The sequence below is a fragment of the Diadema antillarum genome, unplaced genomic scaffold (genome assembly GCF_040938485.1).
Source record: "Diadema antillarum isolate AM-2024a unplaced genomic scaffold, OU_Dant_1.0 scf00000198, whole genome shotgun sequence".
NCBI classification, from domain to species: domain Eukaryota; kingdom Metazoa; phylum Echinodermata; class Echinoidea; order Diadematoida; family Diadematidae; genus Diadema; species Diadema antillarum.
Genome location: NW_027271087.1, coordinates 322,848 through 335,290, shown reverse-complemented (window position 1 = coordinate 335,290; position 12,443 = coordinate 322,848). Strand labels below are relative to the sequence as shown.

The 12,443-nt window shown below is 39.7% G+C and overlaps 1 protein-coding gene across 1 annotated transcript; it reads left to right on the top strand.

Moving 5' to 3' along the window:
- Positions 1–1,242: 1,242 nt before the first annotated feature.
- LOC139723729 (monocarboxylate transporter 1-like) lies at positions 1,243–9,005 on the top strand. The gene is made up of 4 exons (XM_071634945.1): positions 1,243–1,447; positions 3,692–3,832; positions 6,957–7,931; positions 8,580–9,005. The coding sequence occupies exons 1-4, from the start codon at positions 1,243–1,245 to the stop codon at positions 8,783–8,785; spliced, it is 1,527 nt and encodes a 508-aa protein (XP_071491046.1). The 3' UTR covers positions 8,786–9,005.
- The last annotated feature ends 3,438 nt before the right edge of the window (positions 9,006–12,443 follow it).

The window sequence follows — 12,443 nt, the reverse complement described above, 5'->3', positions numbered from 1 at the left end:
CGGTGAAGTGGTCCCACCCCACATCCAACTGGACCCCATGGAAGACCAGCTTAGTGTAGCTGAATATGGGCTATCCAGCCATCTTCACAGATGGAAAATGGACAACAACAACAACAACAATATATCACAGGGAAATACAGGATTCGTAGAAACGCGTTGAAATTTACTGTATTAATTGAATTCGAACGTTCTAAGTGCGAAGTTATGTTCCTATAAATGAAATTGAAATTGGTACTTGGGACGAAATTGAACGTGTATCTAGCTGGCGTGAAATTTGATACCAGCTTTTAGTCGTTAAATTGAATGAATTCCTCTCTAAATTGAATGAAATAGAATCTAAAAAAGAATGGCATAACACGAAATTGAATGCTCAAAGAATGAAAATGAACCACGGGAGTAGATTAATGACCGAGAGCACTTGAATTTGAACGCCTTTTCCTTCAATTGAATGCAAATCTGATGAAATTGGGCGGGAAAAACCTATATTACCATGATTACTACTTGACGGAGGCATCCAAGATCGAGAACACAATGCATTGTTTAATATCTCTGTCCATCATCGTATGCTGTTTGCATGTCTGCTATTTCATGTCCAATATCTCGATAGTTCAAAGGTCTTCTTTCTCTGCATGCTCAGGGTATGGTCTCGAAGAAATTCAGATAATCAGATATGATTTTTTTATATATATCATATCTTTGATTAACAGTTGTTAAAGCACCAAATTTGACCTAGTTCGTTGTGGGGTTGGCGACTCAAATCAGACAGTGTCTGATCAGTTATCAATATCATTTGTGTCGTTGTGGTCGATTTTTTTTAAATCTCCTCAAGCATGAGAATAGCATCAGAAGAAGGTGAAATGCGTACAACGACTGCATTTGATGCAGTAAAGAGTTTTCATAAGGAGATAATGCCAAGGTTAGTGTTTACACGTGGCAGCACCTGCACCCCAAAGCATATCATTTCTTTTATCACACACACACACACACACATACACACACACACACACACACACACACACACAAGGGCATAGACTTCGAGATAATCGCAGGAGGTAACATACAAATGATAAGGACCCTGTAATGTTCATGGAACCGAAGAGTGTATAGAGTTTGTGCACTCCTGCGGTACATAAGTTGAATGCATGTGTTTACATAGAATTTACGCAAATATCGTCCGTCTGTATGTCGTCTGCAGGCTTGTCTGTGCAGCATCGGAGGAGGAGAGAGTTAGAAGATTGCACCATGGCGACGAAGCCGACCTGCCTACAGCGAGATCGATGTCGCCGTCGTCTGGTGCTGGCCGCCAGGTTCTTGGACGCCTTCATCCGTAAGGGAGTCATCAAGTCCTTCGGCGTGCTGGTGCCCGCCATGATTGTCCAGCTGGCGACGAACTACACGACCCTGGGGCTCGTCATGTCCCTCAACGCAGCATTCACGCAGCTTATGTGTAAGTAGGCTGAGAAAGTACGGCCAGTTGTCGACCCGCAAGGCTATCATGACGAGGGTTGCTTTCCACTCACCAGGCCACGTGAGCTGGGAGCAAGTTCCATGTAACTTGTCACTGCTTCCGTTACTTCCATAGCCGCTTTCACTCCTTCTCGTCTTGTTCCTGCTCCTCACTCTACATACGACAGCTGTTATACTTTAACTATTTAAATGCGCATGATATTACTATCTTCACAACTAATGATACTACTGATTGCCAACTAGTAGTAGTATAGTATAGTAACTATTACTGTCACTATAATCATAATCATTACTTTGTTACCATGATTATTAGGATACTGACTAGTTACCCATGTGCTAATTACTACACATGCGAGTACAGCTACAGCTATCTACTTCGTTTTCGCTTCTGCTCCACTACTTTTGCCTGTACTCGTACTCCTACTAATCCTACTACTACCAGTACTACGAGTATTACTACTCTACTGCACAACTACACTACTACTACTGCTTCTATTACTGCTACTACTACTACTACTGCTATTACTATTACTACGACTACTACACTGCAAAAAGTCCGGTGTGAAATAGTGAACACCGAGCTGGTGTTAAATTTTCGGTGCTCATTTATGGTGTTAAATTAACACCTACGGGTGTCATTTCCAAATTTTAAACTGTTTTTTGAAGAGTTTCTTAGTAACTGCACTTCTTGTTGATTTTTAATATAAACAAGACGATCAAGAATTTTACATTAAAATACTAGATTTTTGAAAAAATGTGAAAATAAATTTACACCGAAGTAACACCAGCTGGTGTGGTCTCTTATTGAAGCTGGACGGGTGTTAAACCATTGATATTAACACCAACAAATATCAAATCAACACCATGTGGTGTCATTTTTGAATTAACACCAGTACAGTGTCAAAATAACACCAGGTACAGTGTCAAATTAACACCACGAAGTGTCAGGTGAACACTTTTCAACACCATCACAGTGCATTTTTAACACCTGTGGGTGTGGTCCTTTATTGAAGTTTGATCGGTGTTAGATTTAACACCCGTGGTGTTAAATCTAACACCAATGTTTTTACAGTGTATTAATACTACTACTACTACTATTACTACTATCACTACTACTAGTACTACTAGTATTATTGCTGCTACTACTACTACTACTACTACTATTACTACTACTACTACTATGCTACTATTACTATTGTACTACTACTACTACTATTACTACTATGCTACTATTACTACTACTACTATGCTACTATTACTATAGTACTACTACTACTACCACTACTCAGACTACCACTACTATACTACTACTGCTACTACTACTACTGCTGCTGCTGCTGCTACTACTACTACTACTTCTACTACTACTACTACTACAACTACTTGCAACATCATAAAGTACTACTTTCAACACTGTTTTTACAACATAACCCTACTACCAGAGAGGTGGGAAGAGGTGTGTTGGGAAGAGAGCCACGTCTATGCTATCTACTCCTACTAGTACTGCAGTCTACTAATACTACTCCTTTTCTCCCCTTGGCTTGTACTGATATCACTGCGGTGATTGCTTCTACCAGCACTTTTACCAATTCTTCCACACTGGATCCTTAATTCCAATGTTGTTTTACTAAGGACTACATTGCCGCTTAACTTCCACTGCCGTTTCATATCATGCTTCTATTGTAACCTTAATGAGTATAACCTATATGTTTTCCCGGCCAATTTCATTGTTTTGTCATGCAGTTTTATATTAGAAGCACTTTCGTCATCAAAATGCCGTCATGCAAAATCGTTTTCCTTCGTTGAAATTGACAAATTCGGCAGTTAAGCACTAAAGATGGATTTTTGTTTCATCTGCAAATGGTAATTAATGCCTTTAAAAAGGTATCGATTAGCATTAGGAGTAGTGATTTAAAAAGTGTTCGAGTTATCACATTTGATGCATTAGGTCAGCTGCATCGCAATACATTCTACCATATTAAAAAAAAATCGCAATAAAGCGTAAAATATAAGAAGATATTACCGTGTTTTTTCAATAAACCATAACTGTAGACGGTTTGTTCTGGAAACAAGTTTACTATAACCATTGCTCTTATTTTTCTATATTTAACAATACTTAACATTGGTTATACTGATTAACATTTTCACATTGGTTGTTTCTATCCCTAACTCATATTTTAAAATTATTCAAACAAAAACGTAACCCTTTCTCCATCTGGTCTAGGTCTGGTGGTGAACCCCTTGGTAAAGAAGATGGAGACACGCCCAATCGCCATGGTAGGCGGCCTGGCGTCGGGTGTCTGCATCGTGTGCACAGCCTTCTGCCGGTCCCTCGCTGCCTCGTCATTCTTCTTCGTCTCAGCAGGTATGTTGATACATCACACATTATTACGTCACTGATAGCTTTCGAATCACGCAAAAAGAAAAGCGCTTTAATACATCAAGTTTAAGAAACCATGCACATAACTGTCGGTTTGTACTGTATATCAGTATTTTAATGCTTTCCTATTCATTGTCGGTGTTTCTTATTAACGAAAAGTGAGAACAGTCTATCATTTGAGTCCTTTGTTGCTCATTTGATTAGAATTGTTTGTTTCTGATGTGTAATTTTCAAAAGACTCTCAAATACTTGATGTATAATCAGTTTTCAAATTGGCAACACACTTCGGGAGATTGAATTCCTGCTTTTCTATATCATCTTTGCAGTATTTCTATATCCATTTATGTGTGATTTTTTTTTCAGATCTACTAGATTAAGCAATTCCATCCAATGAACTGATGAAAGACATGCAGTGATATTCAGAGGTACTTATTCAATGATGGCAAGATCATCATGTTATGTGCAGGACTCGATGGATGAACAGGTGCACCTGGAAATCAGGATCTGTAATTTAAGAACACTGCTGTTTGCAAAAAATTGCAATTATATTACTTCTCCTCAATCGAAAGCAGGAAAAAAAAAATGAGGACAGAACAGTCAAAATTACAGATACAAGGGAAATACTTATGTGTGCGCACAAATCCATAGAAGCAGGTTGCGTCTTCTCCTGCACAGGCTTGGTAGAGGGGAAGGGGGACTGTGGTTTGTTGTTCAGAACAGGAACAGAAAAGAATTTCGTAGGCTCTTAAAGGAGACCTCCGGATGATTTTCATATTTTTACATTTGAACAACAATAAATTAGTTATACTTAGTACAGAGTTTCAGAATGTATAGTGATTAGGATAAGGAAAAATAATGTTTTCAAAATTTATGACAAATTGCAATGAACAAGGATGGTGACATGGCAGCCTCACCATAAGAATGCATGACTTGGGGCTCAAGGAAGCAGAACATAAGAAGAAGGCATGCATACAGATTCTACACAGGCGAACTTAGCAAGCGGTATTGTAATGGAATTACACTGCTACATTTCTGAAATATGTGAGGCTTCTATGTCATCAACACTGTTCAGTGTAATTTGTTTTAGATCTTTTAGAGTATTGGTTTCTCTGCTCAAGGACGACAATAAATTCCACAAATCTATACATGGAGCTGTCTTTTTATGTACTACATGATGTGAATATGAAAATCGTGTGGAATGCCCCTTTAATGTTGCCTGCTAGTGAGCTTCGATATGGGTGTATTGTGTTCAAGTGTCGATGACGCGGGGCTGCACAAGAGGTATATAGTCTGTGCATGGATCTACCATAACATTTGTTCTTGAGGTAAGAGCCTGATCGGATGCTGACGGTGCTGTGTAATGCGTTGTGGTAATAATGTGTGCTGTTCATGTCCTTGCAATAATCGTCCAAGATAGGATCGCTTTAAAGTAAACCCCCTACAATGTTAAACCTATAAAACTGACAATATAAAGAGATAATGATTATCAGGATCACTGCTTTTCTCTCCTATGAAAACAAAAAGAAAAATATTTCAACTGATTGACAAATTGCCCTACATCGACGTAAATAAGCGCTGAATTGATCAGTATTTTGTAGTAGCCATGATAAAAAAATCATGGGCGTACATACTCAAGCAGTATCATGGCTACTACTAAAACACTGATCAATTCAGTGCTTATTTACGTCGATGTAGGGCAATTTGTCAATCAGTTGCAATGAAAACACCTCGACGGAAGAATTTCATGACTTTGAATAAGAAAAATATTGCTTATTCTTTGGCTCGATGGGATATTGCACGATACTCGCCAATGACACAACACAACAATATCAAAGTGAACACGGACTATGTACATGGCTTTGAATAAACTCCGCAATATAAGTTCTGCAATTAAAGTTTGATATATCATATTTCTCTTATACCCGCATTATCTGCTTTAAATATCATAAGAAAGCCTGATTAATTATCTTTAGAATGACACCTCACTTGCTATGAATTTAATTTATGATTTAATTAAGTGGATGAATACCCCTTACATCAGCTTTTACATAATTCTTTCTAGAGGTTTCGTAATGAGTGGAAATTCGATGGCATTGGATATTCCTTATCTCACACTTCCTACGTATTACAAAAGCACACATCATGAGCAGCTCGTCTGTGAGTCATTTATGTGCCCATGAGTGAAATGTGTTCAGATTTCACGCACAAGCCTATGGACTGGAAAGTCATGTGTCACGCGAAGGGTTAAATGTACACAATCTCATCGTCCTATGGGCGCGGTCAGTTGCGATCTCACGATTCAAATTCATGAGATTCCTCCGTCGAGATGTTTTCATTGCAACTGATTGACAAATTGCCCTACATCGACGTATCACCGATCAATTCAGTGCTTATTTACGTCGATGTAGAGCAATTTGTCAATCAGTTGCAACGATCTAACGATTGTTGGCTATTATGCTTCTCAGTGCCCAAACAATTCATGTTGTTACACATTCATTCCTTTGCACAGATATCATTGTCATTTTGAAGGTTATCAGCCACGATTGTGAGCATTGTGTCGAAATCTTCATTCGATGCACAAACTTTGGAAGTTATCAGACACTGAACGTTCGGAATGTTTCTTTTCCTCCCTGGAGGTACCAAGTTAATTCATTACATCTTTTGGTGTTAACATTCCAGCTATCTCTCATTCGAAATGTACCTGTAATTATGCCTGGACAAATCTCCTTGTAGATTTCTCTTCTCCTAATAAGTATAATGGCTAAGAGTAAATATCTACATCTCCGAACTTTGTCAATATAGTAATAAGATGTTTTAGCCACGACGTTAGTCTTGACGAAAGAATAAAGATGGCTACCTGACAACAATAGGAGTGAAAACGATAAAGGAACTGTCGTGGGGGAAATAGCACTATATTGAATTTCGACTTACTCGACAGAATTGATATAAATATCCATCCGGGATAGAATATTTTCTCGACTTAGGCAATTTTTTGACTTGTTCCAAGTCGACTTAGATGAGGTTGACTGAATATTCCTTTTCGGCGTCTTACAATGAAATGATACATGTTCACACCGTTGGTTACTCTGCTTCCATTCTTTTATTCCAGGTCTCTTCGCTGCTACCAGTAACTTGGGAACGGCGATCACGCTGCAGCAGCACTACCTGGAGAAGTTTGGTGCCATGAATTCCCTGGCTTTAATAGGCATCGCAGCCGGGTCCACCTTGCTGCCCTTGGTCACGGCGGAGCTCTACCAACAGTATGGTCTCCACGGAACCCTCCTACTGCTCGGCGGCCTCCTACTCAACGAGCTTCCCATCGGAGCCGTCCTGCGACCCCCACGTGTGGCACACCAAGCCAGAGCTGAGCGGAGGGACGCCAGTCTTGAGCGCACATATGAACTCACTGATGGTTCTGCCGTTACAAACTGCCACAGTCACACGTCAGACGGTTTCGTAAAGCCGGAGCACAATCGTCAAGAAGCGATATCAAAATGTTTGGAGGTGAATGAGACTGATAGTGTGACAGTCTCCCTGAATAATGGCGGGTTTGCAAAAGAGGAAGCGGTGAAGTCATCTTTGTCTGACTTCCTGAGTGTTTTCACCGACCAATTCGACTTAAGGGTTTTCCGCGAAGAGAAACATTTTACCTTTATTTTGCTACCCTTTCTAATTCTGTCTTCCATCACCAACTATGGCTGGGTTCTCTTTGTTACGTCGTACGCTATCTCCGTAGGCGTGGAATCTTTCGCGGCTGCCTACCTCGCTGCTGCAGGGGCCATGGGCGGTATAGTATCCTGCATGATACAGGGTCTCGTCTTTCAAAAGCGCCCTCTGTGGAGCCCCCACCTCATGGCTGCATTTAGTCTTTGTGGGTCTGTGACATTGTTCATTCAGACTCTGCATTCAACACTCCCTTACCTGCTTATATGTTCATTTTTCATTGGAGGGAGTCTCTACGGCACCTCCGTGGTCGTCGATGCGGTGGTAGCGGTCATCGTGTCCCCGGAGAACTTTCAAGGAGCCATTGCTTTCACCTTTGCCCTGGAAGGAATAGGAACACTCATTGCAGGCCCCTTTTCAGGTAATAATTACATTGTGGATCAGTACCGGAAGATATATACATACGTATACTTGGGGAACATTTCCCTTGGGGAACTCTCACCTCGATTGCTTGCCCAGAACGAAGTTATCTTGTAAGCTGTCCAAAATGTTCATTTTTATTGAAAGTACACATTCCCTGTACTTGCTGCTGACATAATTATGTTTGAAGTAATATCATTCCCCCTGCTTTCTGACGTTACATAGTGTCCTAGCCTTCTCATCCAGCGATGGCTGCACCAAAACTTTGAAAATTCATATCTTTTGAACAAATTGTCGGATTTTCCTCAAACTTTGCTGATGTATTCATCTAACTGCTGCATTTTCTCACTGAATTCACATTGTATTTGAGTTTCATTCAGCGTTGAACCCATCAATTTACACGTTAGGCCAAAAAGAGAAAATGTGTAAGTAACCTACTGTTGTCATTGTAGTTGTGCCATACTCGTATACCCAATGAGGTAGACACTGTCGCAACAAATCGTGTATAAATACAAGCGAAATACTAGTTTGACCATGTCTTTTGTGTAGTAGAAATAAGAGAATCCCGCCTTTGTCCGACTACACCTGTGAATAATTTCCGGACCAGCTGTAAAATGTTCTCACCCTCTTCCCCTTGACACACCCACAGGGTTCCTCTTCGACGTCACGCAGAGTTTTGAGACGGTCTTCATGGTTCTCGGTGGCATCATGCTGGTCACCCTCAGCCTGGCGTGTGGCCTCATTCTGGCCAGACGGCTGGACACCGGCAGACAACGGGCGAGTCCGGTCAACGGTGCTGTGGTCATTTCCGATCCAGACGATTCTCCGTGCTCCGTGTCTGCTGCAAAGCTGTGACCTTGCCGTAAAGACCCTGTACAGCGTGTGGATTCATGGGTGTACCAATTCTCTCACTGCGCACCGGGGTACATTCGAAAACCACGGACAACACCGGTCAGCGTATATGTGTATCGATGCCGTACGCTCATCGGTAATAATCGACTCCGGTCGGGATTCTTCGGCTGTGTGTGTACTCACATAGAGATCAGTGATAAAACTACATTGTGTATACACAAGTTGTAACGAGGATTCGATTAAATCCGAGCCGGACCAGCCTTCCCATTCCGAACAAGAAAAAAAAAATAATAGAGAGAAAAAGAAGGAAAGAAAAACAAAATCTCGCCACCTGAAATGATTATTGTATCACTATTCTGCAATGGTTGCAAATATCATTTTGAATCTCTTCCTGTATTGTTATGTTATCTCGTTGAAATCTTGCCTTAGAAGTTCAATTCAGTTCAGTTTTATAGTTTTAGTTTTAAGAAAACCATGATAATCTGTATTACCAACTTTACGGTACCTTTCTCCGTTTTATGGAGCAAAAATCCGACATGTCTCTTAACTGTCTGTCACTTGTGCGAGACATTGGGCCGAATGCATAAAACAAGCAATTGCTTGTAAGCAATTGCTTCAAGCAAAAGCACAAGCTCGTCTAGCAGAAGGTCTAGCTCAAGCAATTGCTTAAATCCATATGCATAAACTTTTGCTTGTGCTTATACCTTTTGCTTGACCCGCACAAGCAATTGCTTGCGTTTCCAACAAAAGGGACGTCACGCCTGTGCGAACACAAGAACGAAGGAGTGTGGCAACATGTATTTGAAAGGGCATGTGTGTGGGAAAACATTTCCTGACATAGCAGAAGAGCTATGAAATGACACTCATAAATGCACACACAGAAGCACACACACAAGAATACACACACATGATTCCCATCACTGTTTTACAGCAGCCCGGATCTTCCAGATCGCACGTGGAGCGGGTCTCTTTGCTCTCCACCGAAGTCAGACGTCTTACATCTTTTTCATCACATTTTGCGTGCTAACCACTAGACATTCCCGTTGTTGAAATAAAAAAGTTTTTTACTCTACTTATGAGTAATTTCTTGTAGATTTATACCACTCCTTCACAAGTGTGGTTTTTCTTTCATGAATATGAAAATGATACTTAAAAGGGAACGTCCCAGCTAAGCAAAAGCTCAAGCTCATTTTACAGAGCTTGGAAAATCGTAAGCAATTGCTAGCAAGAACTAGCAAAAGGTATGTTTTATGCATACGTTTTTAAGCAAATGCCTGGTCTCTAAGCAATTGCTTGAGGGCAGCAAGCAACTGCTTGTGCTTGCTAGCAAAAGCTTCTGCTCGCAAGCAATTGCTCGTTTTTATGCATACGCATTCGAGTAAAAGGCTAGCACAAGCAATTGCTAGCGTTTATGCATTCGGCCCATGGTTGGTGGAAGTATGTGTCTGAATTTGTCAGAGTTGTATATAATACTCCTTCCTGCCCAAACTTTCAAGTAGTGCCCTTCTGGAATTTTATGTTTATTACAAACACAATGAGCATAGTTATATCCTGTGAACTTTTTAACAATGGGTAATCATTCGAAGGGCGGAATTCAATGTTGTTTCTTTCGCTTAAAGTTCCTATATGGGAAGTTGTGCCAAATGCAACATATTCACGACATATTATGTCTCCGAACTCGTCTAGAACGATCGCTGACCGGTAATGCCAATGATAAAATAAGAGGCTTGCAGAACGCAATCATAATGGGGTACTGTATGAACTGTTATTTTCGCGTACAAGTATTTTCGCGAGTGAGGAGGTCAGAGACATTTTCGCGAGATGTTGCTTTCGCGAATTGACACAACGGTATCGTAATGCAGTATTACCTTAGTGTAACCGACATTTTCGCGTGTTGTTAAATTCGCGATCCGACTGTGGTTCGCGAAATGCGTGAAAATTAGACCCTCGCGAAAATAACAGCTTATACAGATGACTTTAAAACAAATAGGAAGCAACTGCAGAGTGCACCGTCTTGCAAAAATGCACATGGCAACTACGTATACAAAGCGCATAATATTGCATAATATATCGGTCAATTACAATGTATATGTATTGATATACTTACGTATATTTTTCCTCATATAATTCGTGTATCTGCGGATATACTTGTCTATTATTGATAGTTTATTTCCATCTGATGCTCGAGTGATAGATGATGCACAAAATGACAGATTATTTTAGAGTGTTTTATGGATTTTAGGTGTTTGAAGTGTTCTAAGGATGAGCAGAAAAAGAAAAGTATATTGTCTACTTGAACATGTCTAATCCTATAGACCAAGTCTGTTGATTTTCAACAACTCATAGAGAATGATTTAGCTTACCTCAGTATCCCGTTATTTTGTTCTTTCGGATTTGCGTCATTATGATCGATTAATTCTACAGCTGCGTCTGAATCTGATGGGAACGTGAAAATGTATATAGATAATTCTTGTTATAATGAAGTCCTCAGGACGCGGTTTTCTTTCATTATATCGAAATTTCTTTATAGCCGAACAAATAAGTTATAGAGCTGAATAAATGATCATTTTGGGACTTGAATTTCACTTTGTTGCATCCGACATGTCCGAGATTTGGCTATACAGAGTAACAGTATTCGATATAACGGGAATTCACAAGAAGTACATTCCTTTATTTCAGAGATTTCTCAAGGCTTGCTTGCAATAAAAAGATGTAGTAAATACCCATTGACTAGGGTTGCCAGACTATATACCAATAGGATGTTTTCTCTTTGACAAGGATTTTTGATGTTGTAAATTCATGTCGAATGTCAGGTGTTATCAATTTGTACTTTCACTTGCCGCAAGAGTACTTTGAGTGCTGTGACAAAAATCTAACATGTTCTTTGCTATAGAAATACAAACTACCTTTTCAGTGTTTAGTGTGCAGACGATGTAAAACACACACACACACACACAAAACAAACAAAGCACCTCGCTGAAAATATTTGTATGAAAGTGTTTGTATGCTGTAAATACTGAAAGAGAGGCTCATATCCTTAATCTAAACATATTATGAAGTATATCTATATCAAAGTTACAAAGGTGTGATGTATATGTGTTATAATTGTATGTGATTTTGATATGCAATTCACAAAATGTTTGCCCTTAAGCTATTTTTGTAGAGTTATCATACCTCGCGTAAGAGAAAATCTATTTTATCAACTTCATAATAAGCGAATGTCGACTTACGACATAGGTCGAAAATTGTTGACCTTTTTGATACAAGGGTTACACCCGCTTTAACAGCTTTCGATATTTTCAGTAACTTTTATTTATTGATGAACACGGTTGTAGGATGATATGGCATTGATTGATGACGTTAGGACCTCTTGAAGTGTAATGATATTTGAGCCTTTTTTCTCTCTTTCTCTCTTTACTGTATCAAAGGAAACCCAAACCCAAAGAGAAATGTGGATTGAGTGAAAGCAGCAACATTAGTAGAACATATCAGTGAAAGTTTGTGGAAAATCAATCGATGCAAAAGATATGAATTTTTAAATTTTGGTGTTGAAACCACTGGATGAGGAGACTACTAGAGGTTATGATGTCATGTGTGGACAACAGTATTTAAGAAAATATAAAGGGAATTCCACAAAAATTTACTTTTCTAGCATAATGAA

What these genes read in the sequence shown, in the direction of transcription:
- LOC139723729 (XM_071634945.1), top strand. Translation starts at nt 1,243, where the DNA reads ATGGCGACGAAGCCGACCTGCCTACAGCGAGATCGATGTCGCCGTCGT. An exon ending in AGCATTCACGCAGCTTATGT is followed by an intron (nt 1,448 to 3,691) that starts GTAAGTAGGCTG and finishes CATCTGGTCTAG; the next exon opens with GTCTGGTGGTGAACCCCTTG. An exon ending in CATTGCAGGCCCCTTTTCAG is followed by an intron (nt 7,932 to 8,579) that starts GTAATAATTACA and finishes ACACACCCACAG; the next exon opens with GGTTCCTCTTCGACGTCACG.